Raw genomic sequence first — 22,630 nt, 5'->3', positions numbered from 1 at the left:
CTACCAGAGGAACAAAATATCCCCTATTTGTTGATTTAAGCTAGGCCCATCTATTTGGTAGTGGCAGGTCTTCGTGGATATTTCTAAACCATAAGCAGTACACAATGAATAACAATTGTCACCATCAATCAGAACTCGTTTACAACTCCTTCTGTTCCTCGGGTTGCTCCGGAGAGCATTTCTGAACTTCCTTCCTTCTGAACCTGCAGCATCTACTAGGCGGGAAGATATACTAGGCGGGAGGATCTACTAGGCAGGAGGATCTATCAGGCAGGAAGGCTTCGGAAATGACACAGGCCATAACTATTACTGCAAGACAGTTATTTTGGCTCGGGACTCTAAATTCAACTTCAAAGTCTTTGTTGCCCCATGTAGTTTGCAGACCAGTTAAAACTCAGAGATGTTTCTCATTTAGTCAACGGATTAATTAACCTACACAATAGGTGAAACATGAATAAAACTTTCATCAGTTATAATCTAAATATATACAGTCAAAAGTTTGGACACATTTTCCCATTCAACTTTTGACTGGTACTGTATATAGTCTGTGACCACTCTTCCATAACTTGAATGTGTCAAGCTACTTGTTCCAAAAGTGAATCTGAGAGAAATGTTCTGAGGTAATTGGACTTTAAAGACTTTTTTATTGGCAGTGGAAAACAAGTTTCAGTATTTTATTGAAAGTAAGAAATAAATACTACTGGTAAAAATAGTTCATGAGTACTCAATCTTTACACGATTTTTGTTACACTATCAGGACAATTTCCAATGAGAAATTTAAAAACAGGACAATAACATGATGTGCATTGTACATAAATTACCAAATCACAAGACAATAAAATGATAACATAACTATGTGTTCCCCCAAATCCTGTATGCAGGACACTTAAATCGGCATTATCAAATAAGGAGGAACTTCTTAATTTGACCTTGGCTTTAGTAACAGCTTTGCCAGAATCAGGAAAACTTGGGATATCATAAAAATCCTACAAACAGAACAGCAACAAAACAGAGTTAATCAGTACAAAAGGAAAGAAAGTAGGTGACAGATGACAAGGCTTGATAAGTCTTGGAATTAAGTTTTTTGTGTGTGGGCAGATCACAGCACTTGGGAGTCACAGCAGGGCAGGGCTAAACACCAACCCTCGAGGCCACATTGGCCTTGGTCCGTCAGGGAGGAGCCTCCAGGAGGGGGAGGAGCCCCACCCAGGAGGGGGAGGAGCGTCATCAGGCTCAGTATCGGTCATGTGCTTCTTCAGGTGAACCACCATGCATATTTCATAGTAAGGCAGGATAGGATTGGGCAGTGGGAAGTTATGAGGAATGGATAACTACAGTACAACATGTGAGGAGAAGTAAAGGACTTGTACAAAGTAGCCATCATCTTTGCTACAGCATTATGGCTTCTGTTTGCATCATTAAGAATTTAGTTTTGGTATCCCCGTTAGTACGAGGGTTGCTATGGTTACAGTCTGGTGTCAGGCGTCCACAGGATTTGCCTTGAATCTCCAGTCATCCTCTGATATTCATATGAGACGCATTTACAAGTCATCATGATTGATATGCAGAAACATACAAAAGGTATATAAGAGCATATGAAATAAAATTTAGATAATATATCAAAGTCACATGATCATCAGATTAATTATTATAAAACCAAGAAGAGGACAAGGGGAAAAATACATCTGGTCAAAAAGAAGATAAAAAAGATAAATATACACACTCCAGACAATTAAAACATTCATTCAGTTATTTTCATGTAGTTTTACACTTGATAAGTTTGAGGACAGGGAGGAAGGGAGGATTTAGAAGAGGCAAAAAGAGAATGCAAAAATCTAAAATAAATGAAATGTCCCATTGCTTTACATAAATATAATAATACACGTTGATAACTCTATGATGTGTCCTTTAGGTGTGCAATAAAATATTGGTGACAACATGACTTGTTCGGTCTCTGTAATAAAAATTGTTTTTTTAGTGTTCTTGTTGGTCAGGTCAGCATCCATTCCTGACGGGAAAACAGTTCATTTTCGTCATCTGACCAACATCCACCTAGAGAAATAATGACGATAAGAGAGATGAGACAGAATGTGTAGAGAAGCAGTAGAAGAAGCGTGAACATGCGTTATAGAACCATTGTGTTTAGGTCACAACATGCTTCCACCCCCTTACAAGAGAAGAGAAGGGAGTGCTGTAGAAGTGAGGAACACAATTAGTAGTGTGTATTTATTATGTGTTGACCGTAGAGAGTGTTTGTGTTAACAGGAGCAGAGGGTTAGGGTTAGTGGTCATGTTTTACTACCCTTGTGGGGACATTTTATTGGTCCCTCCAACTTCAATTGCTATTTCTAGAGGATTTTAGGGTTAGAATTACATTAAGGGTTTGGTGTAAGGAGTTAGGGATAGTTTTAAGGTTAAGGTTAGGGGAGCAGAGTGTGTTAACAAGAGCTGTGTGTGTGTGTGTTAGCAGGAGATAGTGTGTGTACTCACGGAGGGTTACGTGTTAACAGGAGTACGTCCGGACAGTGGCAGTTTCCAGCCTCTGAATGGCAGACTGACTCCCTGCATTGCGATGCCAACCCCATGCAAAACATGCTGTTATTTACTTGCAATTCCCAGATGCACATGTAAACCAGCACACACTTTAAACAAGCAAATTACCAACAAAACTGTAGAAAAGCAAATTTTCAAAGCCTGTGGTTGGTTAAAATGTACAATGATGTCAGATCACCATCACATGATTGCTGATATTCCAGCAGCCACCTCACCATCGCTGGGGCTTCTCTTTGGCTGTGTGGAGGGCGACATGACGGGCAGCGTGTCGCAGGAGCCAGGGGGAACGCCACGCACGTCTTTAGGACGGAACTTCTTCCTCCAAGAAGGAGCTCTTCTGAAGCTCTTATCATCATCCTGAAGAAGGGAGGAAAGTAGAGGTGTCAGTAAAGGGTGTGTTGGGTGAGGAGGAGGTGTCAGTAAAGGGTGTGTTGGGTGAGGAGGAGGTGTCAGTAAAGGGTGTGTTGGGTGAGGAGGAGGTGTCAGTAAAGGGTGTGTTGGGTGAGGAGGAGGTGTCAGTAAAGGGTGTGTTGGGTGAGGAGGAGGTGTCAGTAAAGGGTGTGTTGGGTGAGGAGGAGGTGTCAGTAAAGGGTGTGTTGGGTGAGGAGGAGGTGTCAGTAAAGGGTGTGTTGGGTGAGGAGGAGGTGTCAGTAAAGGGTGTGTTGGGTGAGGAGGTGTCAGTAAAAGGGTGTGTTGGGTGAAGAGGTGTCAGTAAAAGGGTGTAAAGATGTGCAGATCATCCTACAAGGTTACGGTTAGGGTCAGCTATAAGCTGCATACAATGCTTAATATTTACAAATGGGATTTAATTGGTGTGTCTTTCTGGGGGGGCTAACCGTAAATAGCTGTCAATGAGCCTGTCTATCCTCTCACTGTTCACTGTTAATAAGACTGGATCTCACCTCCTCTATCCTCCTCTCTGTTGCCGCGGCGAGGAGGGTGTTGTACTCGCGCTCCAACACAGACCGAGCCTGCATGGATACAGAGGTAGGAGGTAGGGTTAGAGAAGGATAGAGAGGTATGGTGGGGTTAGAGAAGGATAGAGGTAGGAGGTAGGGATAGAGAAGGATAGAGAGGTAGGAGGTAGGGATAGAGAAGGATAGAGAGGTAGGAGGTAGGGATAGAGAAGGATAGTAAGTAAGTAAGACTTTATTTATATAGCACTTTTCATACAAGAATTGCAGCTCAAAGTGCTTTACATGCGGTCTCTCGAATCCATCTTAGATCCGAGCTGCCACTTGCAGTTTCTAATACACAAACATGACAAGGGGGTAGACAGGACGAGCATAACATGAGGAGAAAGGAGGAGAGAAAAAGGCAACACCCAGACAATGCTCCTAGAGGAGTACAGTGTGGGAACAGACAAAAAGATTGTGTTGTGTTGGCCAGGAGACATCCTTGGTCATGACCCGGGCAGAGACCAAGCCACAGATGTCGGTGGGGGGGGGGGGGGGGGGGGGGGGGAGGAGGAGCAAGATAGTCTCGCTTCAGCGCTAGAGGTAGGAGGTAGGGATAGAGAGGTAGGAGGTAGGGATAGAGAATGATAGAGAGGTAGGGTAGGGATAGAGAATGATAGAGAGGTAGGGTAGGGATAGAGAATGATAGAGAGGTAGGGTAGGGATAGATAGATCGGGACAAGGATGAGAGGGGGGCAGGATGATCACCTGTGTGTTCTGCGTGGGAACCTGCAGCAGCAGCGCCAGGGCGTTGTGGTCGAAGGAGGCGTCTAGGGCCAGCAGCGCCCCGTGCACACCACTCTCCTGCAGGTTGCTGCTGTAGTCCTTAAGCCCAATGGACTCCACCCAGCTCATCACACGCTCGTTGCTCCAGACCAGAACATCTGATGTTGGTAAAGGGGACATGAGGGACATTGTTACCTTCAAAAAACTGACGCAGGGAATGATGAAGTGTACATGTGTGTTGACTCCCAAAATATAGACAATTCATCAAATGCCCTACCAGAGAAGGAAACACCTTGGATCACTGCTACTCTACAATCAGCAAAGCATACCATGTGGTCCCTCGAGCAGCACTGGGTCACTCTGACCACGTCATGGTCCACCTGATTCCTGCATACAGGCAGAAGCTAAAGCGCTGTAAGCCTGCTGTGAGGACATCAAAACAGTGGACCAGTGAAGCTATGGAGGATCTGCGGGCGTGCTTGGACTGCACTGACTGGGACATGTTCACGACTGCTACCAATAGTCTGGATGAGCTCACAGAGGCTGTGACATCATACATCAGCTTCTGTGAGGACTGCTGTATACCAACACGCACCAGGGTAAGCTACAACAACGACAAACCCTGGTTTACAGCTAAACTCAGAAGGTTGAGGTCAGCGTTTAGGAGTGGGGACAAAGACAGTTTCAAGGAGTCGAAGAACAGGTTTAGCAAGGCGGTGAGGGAGGCTAAACGACTGTACTCTGACAGACTAAAACACCAATTCACTGCAAACGACTCTGCTTCTGTCTGGAGAGGGCTCAGGCAGATTACCAATTACAAGCCCAGAGCCCCCCACTCCACTAACGACTCCCGCCTGGCCAACGACCTGAATGAGTTCTACTGCAGATTTGAAAGACAATTGGACAGTCCTGAACTACCCCTTCCCACCCAGGAGGCCTCCCACCTCCCCCCCTCTACAGTGATGACTCTCTCCATTCAGGAGGGTGAAGTTAACAGACTTTTCAAGAGGCAGAATCCCCGCAAAGCAGCTGGGCCAGACTCTGTCTCTCCAGCCACCCTCAAGCACTGCGCTGACCAGCTGTCTCCGGTGTTTACCTACATCTTAACACCTCCCTTGAGACATGCCATGTGCCAGCCTGTCTCAAGTCCTCCACCATCATCCCTGTGCCCAAAAAGCCAAGGCCAACAGGACATAATGACTACAGACCCGTCGCCCTGACCTCTGTGGTAATGAAGTCTTTCGAGCGCCTGGTGCTGGCACACCTTAAATCCATCACTGACCCTCTACTGGACCCCCTGCAGTTTGCCTACAGAGCCAACAGGTCTGTGGACGATGCAGTTAACATGGCCCTCCACTTCACCCTACAGCACCTGGACTCCCCAGCATCCTATGCCAGGATCCTGTTTGTGGACTTCAGCTCTGCCTTCAATACCATCATCCCCGCCCTGCTTCAGGACAAGCTCCCAGCTGAACGTGCCTGATTCCACCTGCAGGTGGATCACAGACTTCCTGTCTGACAGGAAGCAGTGCGTTAAGCTGGGAACACAAGTCTCTGACTCCCGGTCCATCAGCACCGGATCACCTCAGGGCTGCGTCCTTTCTCCTCTGCTCTTCTCCCTGTACACCAACAGTTGCACCTCCAGTCATCCGTCCGTCAAACTCCTGAAGTTTGCGGACGACACCACCCTTATTGGGCTCATCTCTGGTGGAGACGAGTCTGATTATAGGTGGGAAGCGGCCAACCTGGTGACCTGGTGCAGCCAGAACAACTTAGAGCTCAATGCTCTTAAGACAGTGGAGATGGTTGTGGACTTCAGGAAGAACACAGCCCCACTCACCCCCATCACCCTGTGTGACTCCCCAGTCAACACTGTGGAATCCTTCCGCTTCCTGGGCACTATCCTCTCCCAGGACCTCAAGTGGGAACTGAACATCAGCTCCCTCATCAAGAAAGCACAACAGAGGATGTACTTCCTTCGGCAGCTGAAGAAGTTCAACCTGCCAAAGACAATGATGGTGCACTTCTACTCAGCCATCATTGAGTCCATCCTCACCTCCTCCATCACCGTCTGGTACGCTACTGCCACTGCCAAGGACAAGAGCAGGCTGCAGCGTATCATCCGCACTGCTGAGAAGGTGATTGGCTGCAATCTGCCTACCCTCGAGGACCTGCATACCTCGAGGACCCTGAGGCGAGCGAGGAAGATTGTGGCCGACTCCTCCCACCCTGGACACTCCCTGTTTCAGTCACTCCCCTCCGGCAGAAGGCTGCGGTCCATCAGGACTAATACCTCACACCACAAAAACAGTTTCTTCCCTTCCGCTGTTGGCCTCTTCAACAAGGCCAAGGGACCACACTGACTCTAATGACTTCCTGCTTAAAACACACTGCTTTTTGCACTGCATTACAAAATTGTATCTTGTACATTTGTATTTTTTGTAATATTTGTATTTTTATATTGTAATTTACGGCAACTTATATTTTATTGTATATTTAATTCAATTCTAATCCCACTTAGTACTGCTAGTTTATGTACCCTTAGTGTAGATAGTCCACATATTTAAATTTTAGGTCCCTATATGTTTATTGTATGCACCTTCCTGCCAAAGCAAATTCATTGTCTGTGCAAACTTTCATGGCGAATAAATCCCATTCTGATTCTGATTTGTCAAACAAATTGCGATGGCATTTATTTATTATTTTTGCTTAATCAGAATCAGAATTCGGTTTATTCGCCATGTATGTTACACAAACACGGAATTTACTGTGGCAGGAAGGTGCAAACAATAAACATATACGGATCTTAAATTAAGTACAATAGTTAACTAATTCTAAGAACTAAACAATGTGAAAATAAAACAATTAAAAATATAGAAAAAATATAGAAAAATAAGAATAGAATATGAGTGAGCAGCATGAGTGGGCAACATAGTGCAAATGAGATACTGAGATGAAGATCGATGAAGATCAATGAGATACTGAGATTAAGATCGATTCCCTCATATTTTCGATGTTCTACTTATGACGGCAGATGTTCTACTGTATGAGAGATCATAATGGTTGTTACCTCCATGCTTACAGCATGATTAGGGTGTATTAGAGAACATGACGGCTGTTACCTCTGAGCTCTGACTGGCAGTCTTCCTGTCTCCTATCCAGCTCCTTCCTGTCGTAGTTCAGCCTCCTCAGACACATCACTCCACACTGGAAACTATTCCTGTTGACAATAGCCAAGGAACAGAGAATGTTAAATGCAATCAGTCAATCTTCTGAAACCTTACATTTTCATGCGCACAGGCACCTTCAGTAAGGTGGATTTAGGGTTAAGGTTCAGTGGGGTGAGGGTTTAGAAAGCCTCCCATTCTTTCTTACCTGTGGAAGCTGTCCACCATCTTCAGCTGCCCTCGGAGGTCCTTCTTGGTGAGGTGGTCCAGCATGCGGGCATCCACCAGGGACTCCATGAAGTAAGAGCGGTACTGCGGCAGCCCCAGGCTGGGCAGCCACTCGTTCCCGATCCACTCGTGGTTCATGTCGCCATACGCCAAGGTCTGGCAGCGAGGGAGGAACTATGTCACAGGGTGTGGGAGTTGGTGGGTGTGTGCAAGTGTGTGTTTATGCGTGGCAGTGAGGGTAAGAGAGTGCGTGTGTGGGTCAGTGTGTGGGTGTTTGGATGTGAGTGTCCAAGTGTGTGTGAGTGTCTGTGAGGGTGTGAGTGTGTATGTGAGGACGTGTGGGTCAGTATGGGTGTGTTTGAGGATGTGTGTGTCCAAGTGTGTGTGTGTGTGAGAGAGAGAGAGTGTGTGGGTGTCTGTGTGGGTGCGTGTTAGGGGTATAGGAAACACTACTAGTATTAATTAGGTAATATAAACATATAAAGGAACAGTTGGGTCAGTGTGTGTGCACGCGAGAGATTTAGATCTAAGATTAGAAAAAAGTATAATAAGGAGAACATGGAGTGAGTGGCTCCACTCACCACAATGGTAGTTAGGGTTGGTGTCATTCTGAAACCTAGTTAGGGTTAGTTAACTCACTACAATCATCCGCTTTGTTGCTGTCAAGGTTTTTCATTGTCTTACCTACATGCTACTGAACTAATTATGGAATGCTGTCTGAAGAAAAAATAATCTAAAACTTCAATACAGTTGACAAAACTACAGATATTTGAAATGCCGGCCAATAACTATTGGAAGTTACAATGCCATACTGAAAGCCACTTTAGCTTTTCAGAGTGGCAGTGAAGTAGTATGAATTTGTTTGTAGTCAACATGAACCACGAATCAAGGTGCAAACATCTGTAAGAACAGATGTGCTCATGGAAGAACAGATGTGTTCATGGAAGAACAGATGTGCTCATGGAAGAACAGATGTGTTCATGGAAGAACAGATGTGCTCATGGAAGAACAGATGTGTTCATGGAAGAGAGTGTTCCTGGCAGCTGCCTGGTTTTCAGCCCCCCCCTGGTCCCCACAGTGAACAACCCCGGCTGACTTTAACCATGTCCTACATTTACATGTAGTCATTAGATGTGTGCATTCATGTGTGAACAGCGTGTGAGAAGCGTGAGACATGTGCCAACCTGGGCCCAGCTACCCTCGTCATCCTCCTGGGGTTAGCATGTTATCATTAGCAGACAGAAAACAATCTGGGGTTAGCATGTTAGCAATAGCAGAGAGAAAACAACCTGGGGATAGCATGTTAGCAATAGCAGAGAGAAAACAACTTGGGGTTATGGCAGCAAGGTCGGGTGTTAAGCAGGTCAACATGCAACAAACGCACAAAACAATTAAGGTTTAAAGAAAACTTTACAGTTTAATGCAGTATACTATACGTTATAGATTACTACTAAAATGTTTTATTGAGAATCTTAAGGTTTTAAGTGCAAGAACAAAACTAACATTTGGGTTAGGGTTAACCCTAACCATATGTGTCTATGAGGAATGACAGTAACAATTTCTATGTATGTAATCTGGATAATCTTACTATAAACCTATAGTTATGGTACATCATTACTAGCAGACAACTGGGTAAGTAAAACTGCAAGCACAGCATGCACACCAGGTTAACCATAAACAAACATGCACATGCACTTGTTATATTTCCTCCAGAATAGTAACACTAAAGCTACACTCAGAGAATCCGACAATTTGGTAATCATTAATGCTGAGTGTTGAAGGCAACAATCTCTTTGCTGAATCACCTCACATGGTTACTGTGGGTCGAGGCTTGTTTACATTCTCAGAGCTGATAAGCCTGAGAGGAAAACATCTACATGGAAATGGGTGATTAAGAAGTTATGCTGTTACAATGGCTACCACAGTAGTCTAGATTTCCAGTACAAAATATGACAATACTACAACACTAGACTACCACCAGGGGGGGGGGGGGGGGGGGGGGGCAATCTACACCACCAGGGGGGGGGGGGGGGGGCAGTCTACAGTCTACACCACCAGGGGGGGGGGGGGGGGGGCAGTCTACACCACCAGGGAGGTAGTCTACAGTCTACACTACCAGGGAGGTAGTCTACAGAGACCACACCAGTAAGATCCACAGACTAACCGTAGGGGGCGTGGCCGCCAGGCACTCCATCTCTTCATGCGTCACCCAAATGTTCCCAGTGGACTGATCATGTGAACGGGTGCAGAGTGAAGCATGAGGGGGACAGGAAGCGGATCGAAGTGAAAGAAAATTAAAAGGTGTTCAAAGAGATTTATCCGGTGAAATGAGTGGTTCTCAAACTGTGTTACGTGGAGCTATACCTGGTGGCCACGAGACTGAACTAAAAAAAAAAGATTGTTTTTTTTAGGGGCCTAAAACTTTTAAATGTAAAAGACTTAATAGGTTTCACATTCCTTCATCTAGCTTAAGGTCATCTAAATTTGTAATTGGGGTAGCTAGATAGCTCCCTAGCTACATCGTATGGTACATTGTAACACTTCATATCAGTTGTGTGTGTCATTGATGTGCAGGGAGTTCAGGATTTAGGCCAGAAACATCTATTTCTGGGGTTTTGTGAGTAGAATTTGAGGGGGAAAAAATCTATTTAATCAATTTTGGAATATGGCTGTAACATAATGTGGAAAAAGGGAAGCACTGTGAATACTCTCCTGATGCACTGTACCATGTACTGAAATATTTTTGTAATTATGGTGTTTACATTAAGTATCTTATGAGTTGCAAATTTACATTTGTAATGGAAATGGCAATGGCAATGTTTTTGTGTTTGCAACTGAAATGTCTAATTAAAAGCATCAATTCAATTTGAAGCACTGGGTTGAGAAGCACTGGGTTAAATTATCTTATTTAAATAGAGTTTAGCAACAATCAAATGTGTAAGGTGGGTTATGGTTAGTAATGAGGAAGTCAAACTGAAGGATATTATATATAAATAGGGAAGAAATATATTTTAAAAGCCCAAGGGTGTTTGGGTCTGAGATAGTGCTAGTCCAGTACCGTTCTAGATGTGGGTGGTGCGGAGGGGCTGGTGAGGGACATGATCTCCTGGATGGCCAGACGCAGCTTGAGACGGTGCAATGGGTTGCTGATGCCGATCTCTCTCTGGATCTCCGTGTCCGACAGCGCAGACATGATGGCGCCACTCTTCACATTGGCCCGGCACGCCGCCACGTACCAGGCAGGCATGCCCACCCACAGCTGGGAAGGGTGGGGAGAGAGAACAAACTACTGAAGGGGTGAAAAGGAAAGCATCTGGTGACATCAACCAAAAACATTTTATGTGTGGCCTTTTTTGTAAGCTGGCGTCAGTCTCACCTCCAGCCAGACCACCACCGTGGGGCCGTCCCACTGGGCGAAGGGCAGGCCCAGTCTGCGAGCCTCCTCCAGCAACTCATGCCTGCAACACAACCAGCATCCACCTGGGTCTATATATATATATATACACACACACACACACACAGTAAAACAGCCAACCAGTCATCCAGCAGTCATCCAGCAAACCAGCATCCAGTCCCGGCACACAGCGAAGAGAGAGGGAGCAACAAAGAAGGAGCCAAAACAGGGTGGAATAGATGTTCATCCTTTGAGTCATTGAGACAAAACTGGAGTAGGACTTCCCTGTAAAATCCGTTTTGAATTTGATGACATGTTTGCCTTGGTACAGTACTTGAAAGATTGTCATCAAGTGGCCTGCTTTTTATTATACCAGCAGCAATGAGAAATCTAGGTGGCATCATGGAATAACAGGATCAGACCCACGGAGTTACAGTCTACCCCTCAAGGTCTATTACCTGCTAAGGCTTGAGGAGGCTTTAAGGACATGAGACTTTGAACTTCCTGAGCAAGATCTCATGGAGAACCTCCCCATTTGAAGTACCCAGTAGCAAGATCTCATGGAGAACCTCCCCATTTGAAGTACCCGGTCAGTGTCAGGAAGTTGTAGCCACTTCCCACAAGGATGTGTCCTGAAATGAACTGACTGCAGCAGTCCTACTCCAGTTTACAGAAGGGTGAGTCCTGAAATGATCTGACTGCAACAGTCCTACTCCAGTTTACAGAAGGATGTGTCCTGAAATGAGCTGACTGCAGCAGTCCTACTCCAGTTTACAGAAGGGTGTGTCCTGAAATGAGCTGACTGCAGCAGTCCTACTCCAGTTTACAGAAGGGTGTGTCTTGAAATGAGCTGACTGCAGCAGTCCCACTCCAGTTTACAGAAGAGAACCCCCAGGAAAGTTTTATGGCAGCATAAAAAGGCAGGCACATTCCTGTTAGAGATCTTATTGGAAAATGCATCAGGCAGGAAGAATGTCTGCTTCAGAGATCATGAGAGAAGGGCAACATGAAGCAAAACCAGCATGACTTACCCAGTCTTTGGACTAAAGATGAAATGAGAAGGGATGAAATAAAAAGGGGGGGATTAACAAAATAAAAGTGAGCTGAAGCAAATGTAAGTGGTCTAACCCTAATCGCAAGTGATATGGCATTCCTTTATTCATGTGAAAGCCATTTTTTTATGTTTTTTTCTCCCCCCCATCAATAATCTTTGTAGACGAACGGGTGGAGAGATTAATACTTCTATCCACTGGGTGTGAAATGGACTGATACAACAGGGAGACATTGTGCACAATAAAGCGAGAACAATATTTCAGGCTGTGTGTCCAACAGTTCCTAGATCTAATAGGGTTTCCTTTTTCTAAATGTATATTTAGCTGCTGCTACTGGTGTACACAAAGCCTTTAATTAAAAGTTAAATGAATTACTTAACAACAGCAAATACGGTTAGCCATTAGTAAGAGTGAGCACTTAACAGCAGATTGAATGATGCTATACCAAAGAAATTAAGTCCCGTCAATCAAAACAATCATGGGGATTACTCCATTAGAGTTGTTGTCCCTGTTTTCTGACTTCCCCCAGCAACATGATGTCCTCCTCATCTTCATCTATGACAGGAAATACCTACTTCTTCTGCAGCCTCCTGTTCTTCTCCGCTGGGCCTCCCAGGGTCCCCATACCCAGCCCGTCCTTGGCACCGCTCTCAGACTCGGGGGTACCAGCTGCGGTGACAGAAACCAAACTATAAGACTGTTCACTACTGTCCCCCTGACTAGACCTGTTCACTACTGTCCCCCTGACTAGACCTGTTCACTACTGTCCCCCTGACTAGACCTGTTCACTACTGTCCCTCTGACTAGACCTGGGGTCTCATTTATAAAACTGTGCATAAGTTTCTTACTAAAAGTGTACGTACGCCCAAAAGCCTAAAATGGCATACGCCAAAAACATATCCGATTTATAAAACCATGCGTACGCACACCTGTAAGCAATGTTCCCTTTATAAATCACAGACTACCCACAAGTGTGCCTACGTGAATCAGCATTTTACCCCCCATCCAAAAAGGACCAGGGGCACCACCCTGAACCCCTTTTTTTAACCAAAAACGGTCAATGCAAAGCACCTCATGAATGCTAATCCAGTATATTAACTGCCCTGGCATGTTGAATCATGGCGTCAGGAGGGAAAATAACGAAAAGGCGCAACTTCTCAGACACTGACATTGAACTACTTGTAGGCGAGGTGGAGGAGCGAAAAAACACATTAGGCCTATTAGGTGGCCACAACAGCGGGATCACCAATAAATAAATAAAACAATGCGAGGTAACAATTTGAAAACAAAAGCGTATCCGTAAACACACGTTTCTTCATGCCGGTTTTGTAATGAACAGTATTACAGTTTGGACTGATAACGAGGAAGGTAGTTTTTGACATATGATGATAAATGCACAGTATTAAAGAAATATATTTAGTTATAGGCTACACTGCGCAGTTATGTAAAGGTAGGTTATGTTATCCTGTATTCCATGCAGTCGGGGAATCTCCCCCTCCTGCACTCCCGTAATGGACAATCTTATGGTGAGACAGCGCTGAATTTTGATTTAAAATTAGAGTTGGATTGTACAAGGTGTTTATGGAACAATTATCACTCAGTACAAGCGCAAATAACACTGCTGAATTTAATCTTCATGATAATGATGAAATGGAGTGAAATAAACGTGTGTGAGGAAAACAAAATATCCTATAGAAATATTACGAGTAATCGTTCTTCCCACATTTACTTTCTGCAGTCGGACTACAGTACGGTTATCTGCGTCGCCAATTCCCACAGTTTCCAAAATATGCGTAGGCGTACGGATGGGTCAGAGTTTGCGTTAGTTTTTTATAAATCACAACCCTTGCGTGGGAAGTGGCGTACATTTTCAGCCCCGTTTTGTGCGTACGCAACGTTTATAAATGAGACCCCTGCTCATTTTCTCTTTATACAGTCTTAGAAAACCTTTTTGTTTTGTTCAAAATCTTGAACAAATAATACTTATTTAACTGTACATTTATGAGAGAGGGGTGCTGGTAACCCCAGGTCTAACAAACAGTTGTTGTTGGATATTACACACTTACACAGCCCCCTCACTCCCAGCTGCATCAGGACAGGGAACAAGAGAACAGACCAACCTTGGTTGCTGGGCTCCTTGCCTGGGAAGCCTGCTCGACCCTTCTCTTTCTTGCCAAACAGACGTCCTATGGAAGACTTGATACTTTTCTTCTTGGCGGCCTTGTTGAGGGAGTCCTGGCTGCTGCTGCTGCTGCTGGGGTTGCTGCCCTGCCCGTCCTGCAGGCTCATCCTGAGGACCAGGAGAGAGCAAGGTCAGCCACACCTGTCCAGCCCAGAGCTGTGGAGCCAGCCAGCCTGGGTGCTTGGCCCAAACATGATGCTTACAGATCAGAGGCTGGCTCAGCTACAGAAGAGCATGCTGTAACGTTAAGTGTTATGAATAGCAGGAGACTGAGTAGGCTTCAATCTCATCATTATGTGTGGCAATTTATCAGTGTGACGGTCGTTGCTAGGGATTACAGTGTGAAGGTAGTACCCATGGATGTCCCGGATGTCCTCGTGGCTGGAGGTGTAGCCGGCGCCCTTCCGCAGGTGCATGGAGCGCGGGGTGCTGGGTGGGGAGGTTTCACACCTGATGGTGGCCTTGTCGTCCTGGGCAGACTGAGGGCGAAACAACATTTTAAGGATCGACAATGAAAAAGTACCATGGGACAAAATAACGTTTTTAGGGAAAACAGTTAATCTGGTCCTTCCTGTTTACTGGGAGCTGAGGAACCCCAGTATTCATCACCCAGAATAACATTTATTTATGCACCAAATGTGGGAACAATTCAGACACACATCATCTTTATAAGAATCTGCACTTGGTTAATGGGGATTTCAGTTAAATAATATTGGATGTTAAATCCATCTGAAAGGGGCGTGGGGGTTAGGGGCACGTGGGGGTTAGGGGCGTGGGGGTTAGGGACGTGGGGGTTAGGGACGTGGGGGTTAGGGGCGTGGGGGTTAGGGGCGTGGGGGTTAGGGGCGTGGGTGTTAGGGGCGTGGGGGTTAGGGACGTGGGGGTTAGGGGCGTGGGGGTTAGGGACGTGGGTGTTAGGGGCGTGGGGGTTAGGGATGTGGGGGTTAGGGGCGTCAGTGAGGAAACAGCCAGAGGGCAGGAGATCTAGATTACCTTCCTGCGATGCTTGCGCAGGTCACTAGGCTGAAGCATGGCAGCAGAAGAGAAAGCAGAACATTAGTGATTACCAACATCACCAGCTCAAACCCCCAATACTCACACACACACACACAATACACATGCACACACAATATTCACTGCCAAACCACATCAATCATGAGCATGTCCCAAACCCTGTTGAAGCAACTAAAACCAGACAGAGAATGGGAAAATACACTCAAGGTCCAGGATAGGAAATGTATAAAACCACTGCAAAGGGGAGTGGTGCAGTCCAACACAGGAAGTCACATCCCTCAGGAAGTCACATCCCTCAGGAAGTCACATCCCTCAGGAAGTCACAGCCATCAGGAAGTCACAGCCATCAGGAAGTCACAGCCCTCAGGAAGTCAAAGCCCTCAGGAAGCCATAGCCCTCAGGAAGTCACAGCCCTCAGGAAGTCACAGCCCTTAGGAAGTCACAGCCCTTAAGTGGGTGCAGACCAACACAGGAAGTCACAGCCCTCAGGAAGTCACAGCCCTCAGGAAGTCACAGCCATAGCCCTCAGGAAGCCATAGCCCTCAGGAAGTCACAGCCCTCAGGAAGTCACAGCCCTCAGGAAGTCACAGCCCTCAGGAAGTCACAGCCCTTAAGTGGGTGCAGACCAACACAGGAAGTCACAGCCCTCAGGAAGTCACAGCCATAGCCCTCAGGAAGCCATAGCCCTCAGGAAGTCACAGCCCTCAGGAAGTCACAGCCCTCAGGAAGTCACAGCCCTCAGGAAGTCACAGCCCTCAGGAAGTCACAGCCCTCAGGAAGCCACAGCCCTCAGGAAGCCACAGCCCTCAGGAAGTCACAGCCCTCAGGAAGTCACAGCCCTCAGGAAGTCACAGCCCTCAGGAAGTCACAGCCCTCAGGAAGTCACAGCCCTCAGGAAGCCACAGCCCTCAGGAAGTCACAGCCCTCAGGAAGTCACAGCCCTCAGGAAGTCACAGCCCTCAGGAAGTCACAGCCCTCAGGAAGTCACAGCCCTCAGGAAGTCACAGCCCTCAGGAAGTCACAGCCCTTGAGTGGGTGCAGTCCAACACAGGAAGTCCCTTGATGTATTTATAGTCTCAGTTATGCAGCTAGAAGAGTCTAGGACTGCCATCTTTAAAATTGCTTCTTTTTTTCTTTTTTTAAAACATGTTCAATTGGTGTCAAAGTCAGGGTTGATAACTAAAACCACAATCCCATAATAAAACAGGGTTAAATAATACAGCCCAGACACCATTCTGTCCATCTGTTACACATTGGTAGTACAAATACATGTGCATTGGTAGAGCAGGCAGTGTGAAAGCCTTCTGGACCTAATATGAACATAATTTGGGACTGACCAAACAGAGGTGAGAACTTGATCCCACAACAGACTAACCCCTAACCATATTCCACCAGACTGCACCCACCAGGGAGGGGCACCAGGAACATGGGTACCTGGATGAAGCAGGGCGCATAGCTATGGGCACGGCTGCTAACCCTCACTGTGGGGAAGGGGAGGTAAGCTAGCGTCTGGTTGGACAGGGAGATATAAGGGTTGTAGCAGTAGTGCTACAGAGGGACACTGTTAGAGACACACACAAGCCTCAGCTGACTGGCTAGAGACACAGACACACAAGCCTCAGCTGACTGGCTAGAGACACAGACAGACAAGCCTCAGCTGACTGAATAGAGACACAGACAGACAAGCCTCAGCTGACTGGCTAGAGACACAGACAGACAAGCCTCAACTGACTGGCTAGAGACACAGACACACAAGCCTCAACTGACTGGCTAGAGACACAGACAGACAAGCCTCAACTGACTGGCTAGAGACACAGACACACAAGCCTCAACTGACTGGCTAGAGACACAGACACACAAGCCTCAACTGACTGGCTCATGTACACATCAGCAGCAACAGTAATTCCACAAAAACTAAAAAGCCTAAACCAAAAAAAGGATTAATATATATATATATATATATATTATAATTAGCATTAGTAGCCACTAACAGTATAATTTGAGGTTAATCAACTGAATCAAACTGAGGAACATGAGTTGATTCTCCCACCCGACCACTTTGGGATATTAAAGAAAAATAACTGATGCTTAAAATGAGGTCTTTTAAATTCAATACATTTTGATGAGAAGAGGCAGCTTAAGTGACAGAAAACAGCATGAGAGTGTTTTGCTGGAGAGATCAGAAAAACGAAGAAAAAGACAATGACAGGAGTCTGTAGTGGCGACAGCGGTCCTCACCAGGGTCATGACCCCCATGCGGTCAACCTCTCGGTTGGGGCTGCGAGGGAACCTACGGGGGGTGGAGTGGCCGGAGCCCGGGGGCGACCCCCCCAGGGAGGAGCCCTCTCCTCCACCCAGGGACGGGGGGATGGAGCCCAGGGAGCGGAAGCGCCCCCCCAGGCTGTCCCCCAGGCTGTCCCCCAGGCTGTCCCCACTGCCCACGCGGCTCTCTATCTCCTCCGTGCGCATCGTGGTGCTGTCCTTCTCCTCCTGGATCATCCTGCCACGGGAGAAGAGAGGAGATTGGTTAGCTGTACCCCGACCACAGCTACACTGAGTCTACATGAGTAGAATGGTTTGCTATACCCTGACCTCTACTACACCGAGTCTATATGAGTAGAGTTAGCTATAGCACCGTACCTGATCTCGTTGTTGATGGCATCCAGCTGTTCCTGCAGCATGAGCGCGAGTGTCTGGGCATCGGCCTGGCCCGAGGGAGACAGCAGGTCCACTGAGCTGAAGATGGTCTCACGGTCGTCCTCCAGGTCAGACACATCCATGTCATTCTCAAAAGCGTGAGCCACGTTGGCCAGCACGTTGGCTTGCTGCAGCCGCTCCCACTCCTGCTCGTTCAGAGTTTGGACCTGAGGAGAGGGGAGATGGAGAGATGAGGAGGAGGAGAGATGAAGAGGAGGGGAGATCAGGAGGAGGATGAGAGATGAAGAGGAGGGGAGATGGAGAGATGAGGAGGAGAGATGAAGAGGAGGGGAGATGGAGAGATGAGGAGGAGAGATGAAGAGGAGGGGAGATGGAGAGATGAGGAGGAGAGATGAAGAGGAGGGGAGATGAGGAGGAGGACAGATGAAGAGGAGGGGAGATGATTAGGAGGAGGAGAAATTAAGAGGAGAGATGAAGAGGAGTAGAGATGAGGAGGAGAGATGAGGAGGAGTAGAGATGAGGAGGAGGAGAGACGAGGAGTAGAGATGAAGAGGAGGAGAGATGAGGAGAAGAGATGAGGAGAACAGGATTAGAGGTTGAAAATAGGGGGAAAAGAAACAGAACGGGTGGAAAGAGAATGGAGGAGAGGAGGAAGGGAGAAGAGGGTTAGAAAGAGAAGAGGGAGAATTACTAAGATCAAGAAACACTGAGTGGAGGGAGTATACAAAGTTGAAGAGAATAAATGGGATGAAAGAAGGCAGAATAAAATGGTATCCAACATGGAGGGAAGTCTTTTCATTGATGACAGCCATTATCACTCAACACCACTGTCACACTTAACAGCCATTATCACTCATCCTCATCACCACTGTCACACTAACTTACTTGTCGCTGCTGACCACACCGGAAGCAGAAGGGAAAGAGACACAAAAATATTCAAATCTGATTCCAATTGTAAAAGTGGTTTGGTATAAATCATAAGATCTCCTTAGGAAAATGCTCTATATTACTTCTCCAAGTGATGATCTACTGTACAGTGGACAACAAAGCACATATAAACAAAACTTTCTCTCAATGATTACACTCACTCCAGGTGTCCCACAAACACGCTCACCTTCAGTTTTATGATTGTGACAACGTCATGCCATCATGCTTGTAACATAACACCCAAGACACTGGCCCACAAGCACAACACACACACACACACACACGTCCAGACAGATGTTGATGTTGGTGGAGGCGTCCCACCTTGGAAGGCTCATCTCTGAGCGCTGTGACGCGTCCCTTCTGCGGCCGGCGCAGCACCAGCGCACTGCTGTACATGTCTGAGTGGCTGTCCAGCACGGAAGAGGCCGACACAGGGAACCTGAAGTCTGGGGTGCTGCTCATGACAGACCGGCTGGAAACACAGGAGGGAAGACACTACAGTCAGAGAGATGCAAAGCCAATCAGAGACAATGGAACTACTACAGTAATAACAGGTGTGGAACTACTACAGAAATAAGTGTGGAGGATCATACCCGTGTAGCAGTGAGTTACTTCTGCTCCTGCCCTGGTCACTTTCCGTCCGCATGGTCTCAATCTGAATCAGAAGTTGCTCCTGCGGGGTGGGGGGGGGTTGTTAGCCAATTAAGGAATTGTTTCAGAAGTCTTCCGAACACACTGCTTGTCAAGTTGCTGACCTTCTCATGATGGGCCTCCTCAATCAGCTTCTTGGTATGCTCCAGGTCTCGTATGAGCGCGTTCTGCAGCAGCAGAGAGGGAGAAGAAAGTTAGCTTGAAAAACTTGTAACATGACATACAGAGAACAAGTAATTAACTCCCCACCTCCATCAGGGACACTGACTGTCTCCCCACCTTCAAGAAAAGGCTCAAGACACACTTGTTTCTGGAGTACACTGGCACTTAGGAATGATTGGCTGGACCTGATGTTAGTTTCCTCCAGAATCACAATGTCTCTTATTGAGAGACTTGTTGCTTTTGTTGGTTTGTTGTAACTGTCTTAAAATTATTGTACTTGCCGTGAAATATATTATTGTTGCTTGCATTTTTCCACAGGTACACTCTTACACTTTTGTGGTTCTTGCTGTTTAATTGTAACTTGTCTAACTACATGCTCTTATTGTTCTTCCCTTTGGGACTTATTTGGTTTTCACAATGTATGCTTCATGTTTGGCTACCCTCAATGTTTGGGGCTATCTCGTTGTTATGATCAGTGACCTATGCACTTTTGTAAAACTCTCTTGGAAGACGCTTTGGATAAAAGCGTCTGCTAAATGCATAAATGTAAATGTAAACAAGACAAAAACAGGTTCAGCTCAGAGCATCAAGACTTTGACTGAAGATCAAAGAGTCACAGGTTAGAATCCCTGCCCTGTGCGTCTGCTAAGTGAATACGTGATTACGATGTTGATAGTTATTATGAACACTGTCCCACCTTGTCCTCCAGGGCAGACATCCTCTCCTTCAGGTGGAGTTGCAGACGCTCATTGGACTCTGACAGCAGCTTGTCCACCGTTTCCGACAGACGCTTGTTGTGCTCCTCGTTCATCTTCTCCCGCTGCCGCGCCTGCCGGACAAACATCACAACACTGATAGATTACCATGATAACATCACAACACTGATAGATTACCATGATAACATCACAACACTGATAGATTACCATGATAACATCACAACACTGATAGATTACCATGATAACATCACAACACTGATAGATTACCATGATAACCACAAAAGTGATAACCATGTGTCAGGGTTCTAACATGGGTTCTCACCCTGAGAAGCTCCTGGTTCTTCTCCTCCAGCTGAGCCTCCAGCTGCCTCAAGCCCTCCTCCACGTTGCCATGGCGCTCCTCTGCCTGCAAACAGAGAAGATGAGCCCAGGTCACTTCATAATGTTCAACAGGTATCTGTTCATACCGACCCACAGGTATCTGTTCCCAGGGGGATGGGATCTGTTCATACCGACCCACAGGTATCTGTTCATACCGACCCACAGGTATCTGTTCATACCGACCCACAGGTATCTGTTCATACCGACCCACAGGTATCTGTTCATACCGACCCACAGGTATCTGTTCATACCGACCCACAGGTATCTGTTCATACCGACCCACAGGTATCTGTTCATACCGACCCACAGGTATCTGTTCATACCGACCCACAGGTATCTGTTCATACCGACCCACAGGTATCTGTTCATACCGACCCACAGGTATCTGTTCATACCGACCCACAGGTATCTGTTCATACCGACCCACAGGTATCTGTTCATACCGACCCACAGGTATCTGTTCATACCGACCCACAGGTATCTGTTCATACCGACCCACAGGTATCTGTTCATACCGACCCACAGGTATCTGTTCATACCGACCCACAGGTATCTGTTCATACCGACCCACAGGTATCTGTTCATACCGACCCACAGGTATCTGTTCATACCGACCCACAGGTATCTGTTCATACCGACCCACAGGTATCTGTTCATACCGACCCACAGGTATCTGTTCATACCGACCCACAGGTATCTGTTCCCAGGGGGATGGGTGTAGTGTCTCCTAGCAGGCTAGCAGGATGAGGGAGGGGCTAGCAGGCTGTGGGAGGGGCTAGCAGGCTGTGGGAGGGGCTAGCAGGATGGGGAGGGGCTAGCAGGATGGGGAGGGGCTAGCAGGTTGGGGAGGGGCTAGCAGGATGGGGAGGGGCTAGCAGGATGGGGAGGGGCTAGCAGGTTGGGGAGGGGCTAGCAGGATGGGGAGGGGCTAGCAGGATAGGGGAGGGGCTAGCAGGATGGGGGATCAGCTGACCTTGCTGAGGGCGGCCACGCGCTGAGCTAACTCCGCCTCCACCTCGGGGAGCGTCTCGGCCTTCTGTAAGGTCTGCTGCAGCTTCTGCTCCGCCTGCTCCAGCCGCTCCTGCAGGAGCCTGTTCCTCTCCTCTGTCTGCAAACACAACCACAGATCATCCCTGTAACCCTAGCAACCCCTAACGCAACCATGTAACACTAACACCACCATAAAACCCGAACAAAGCTGTGGTTCAACCCAACCATGAAAACCTGACACCATGTACCCAACGCTACCCCAAGTAAGGGATAATGTATAGAACGCCGGTCATTATCGGGAAAATAAGCCCCGACAGGGCAAACAGCACCTCGAAGCTAGGCGGAGGGGTTTTGTTTCGCCCTGAAGGGGCTTATTTTCCAGATAAAAAATAACTTAACACAGTCTATCTTTTTACAATTTATTTGTTACCATTCGTAGTGTTGATGAGCAGAGAACTAGTTTGCCGAAGACGTTGAACTTCAGATCAGCTGACGACGCTAAACAACGGAATACGCTGGGGTTGAAAAGTTACCGGACTACTTGTGGAGTGCTACGAAAGACGTGAATCTGAGGCAAAAAGGCCACTTTACTTCACAGCGGTCAATTATGCATAGCAACGGTCAAATATGGAAAAATTGTTAACCACAGAATGTTGGGAATCCCCATTCAAGTGAATGGAGCATTCAACAGCATTAAGAGGATCCGTGTAATAACCCTATATAACAGCATTAAGAGGAGCCGTGTAATAACCCTATATAACAGCATTAAGAAGAGCCGTGTAATAACCCTATATAACAGCATTAAGAGGAGCCGTGTAATAACCCTATATAACAGCATCCCTACCTGGCGGAACAGCGCCTCCTTGTGGGCCA

At 46.8% G+C, this 22,630-nt stretch overlaps 1 protein-coding gene across 8 annotated transcripts in view; it reads right to left on the bottom strand.

The window, feature by feature from the left end:
* Positions 1 to 624: 624 nt before the first annotated feature.
* The window catches only part of ppfia1 (PTPRF interacting protein alpha 1), a 31,757-nt gene continuing 9,751 nt past the window's right edge, over positions 625 to 22,630 (bottom strand). For 2 of the 8 annotated variants that reach the window (XM_067248590.1, XM_067248586.1), the window contains 23 exons: positions 22,602 to 22,630; positions 21,741 to 21,875; positions 20,709 to 20,792; positions 20,368 to 20,499; positions 19,613 to 19,675; positions 19,451 to 19,530; positions 19,179 to 19,329; positions 17,913 to 18,136; positions 17,511 to 17,772; positions 15,252 to 15,281; positions 14,613 to 14,737; positions 14,197 to 14,366; positions 12,652 to 12,745; positions 12,056 to 12,067; positions 11,007 to 11,088; positions 10,689 to 10,889; positions 9,795 to 9,857; positions 7,611 to 7,786; positions 7,358 to 7,455; positions 4,218 to 4,393; positions 3,456 to 3,524; positions 2,769 to 2,910; positions 625 to 2,052 (listed from right to left, as the gene is read on the bottom strand). The exon at positions 22,602 to 22,630 is cut by the window's right edge and continues 118 nt beyond it. In XM_067248590.1, the coding sequence (XP_067104691.1) occupies positions 1,991 to 2,052; positions 2,769 to 2,910; positions 3,456 to 3,524; positions 4,218 to 4,393; positions 7,358 to 7,455; positions 7,611 to 7,786; positions 9,795 to 9,857; positions 10,689 to 10,889; positions 11,007 to 11,088; positions 12,056 to 12,067; positions 12,652 to 12,745; positions 14,197 to 14,366; positions 14,613 to 14,737; positions 15,252 to 15,281; positions 17,511 to 17,772; positions 17,913 to 18,136; positions 19,179 to 19,329; positions 19,451 to 19,530; positions 19,613 to 19,675; positions 20,368 to 20,499; positions 20,709 to 20,792; positions 21,741 to 21,875; positions 22,602 to 22,630 (2,660 nt within the window). In that variant the 3' untranslated portion in view covers positions 625 to 1,990. Of the gene's footprint in view, positions 2,053 to 2,490; positions 2,563 to 2,768; positions 2,911 to 3,455; positions 3,525 to 4,217; positions 4,394 to 7,357; positions 7,456 to 7,610; positions 7,787 to 9,794; positions 9,858 to 10,688; positions 10,890 to 11,006; positions 11,089 to 12,055; positions 12,068 to 12,651; positions 12,746 to 14,196; positions 14,367 to 14,612; positions 14,738 to 15,251; positions 15,282 to 17,510; positions 17,773 to 17,912; positions 18,137 to 19,178; positions 19,330 to 19,450; positions 19,531 to 19,612; positions 19,676 to 20,367; positions 20,500 to 20,708; positions 20,793 to 21,740; positions 21,876 to 22,601 lie in introns of all 8 variants that reach the window. The other 6 variants (XM_067248587.1, XM_067248593.1, XM_067248588.1 and 3 more) reach the window with 6 other exon arrangements.

The sequence above is a fragment of the Osmerus mordax genome, chromosome 13 (genome assembly GCF_038355195.1).
Source record: "Osmerus mordax isolate fOsmMor3 chromosome 13, fOsmMor3.pri, whole genome shotgun sequence".
In the NCBI taxonomy this organism is placed as follows: Eukaryota; Metazoa; Chordata; class Actinopteri; order Osmeriformes; family Osmeridae; genus Osmerus; species Osmerus mordax.
Note: the sequence above shows the minus strand (reverse complement) of the source record. Positions and strands in the feature narration are given on the sequence as shown.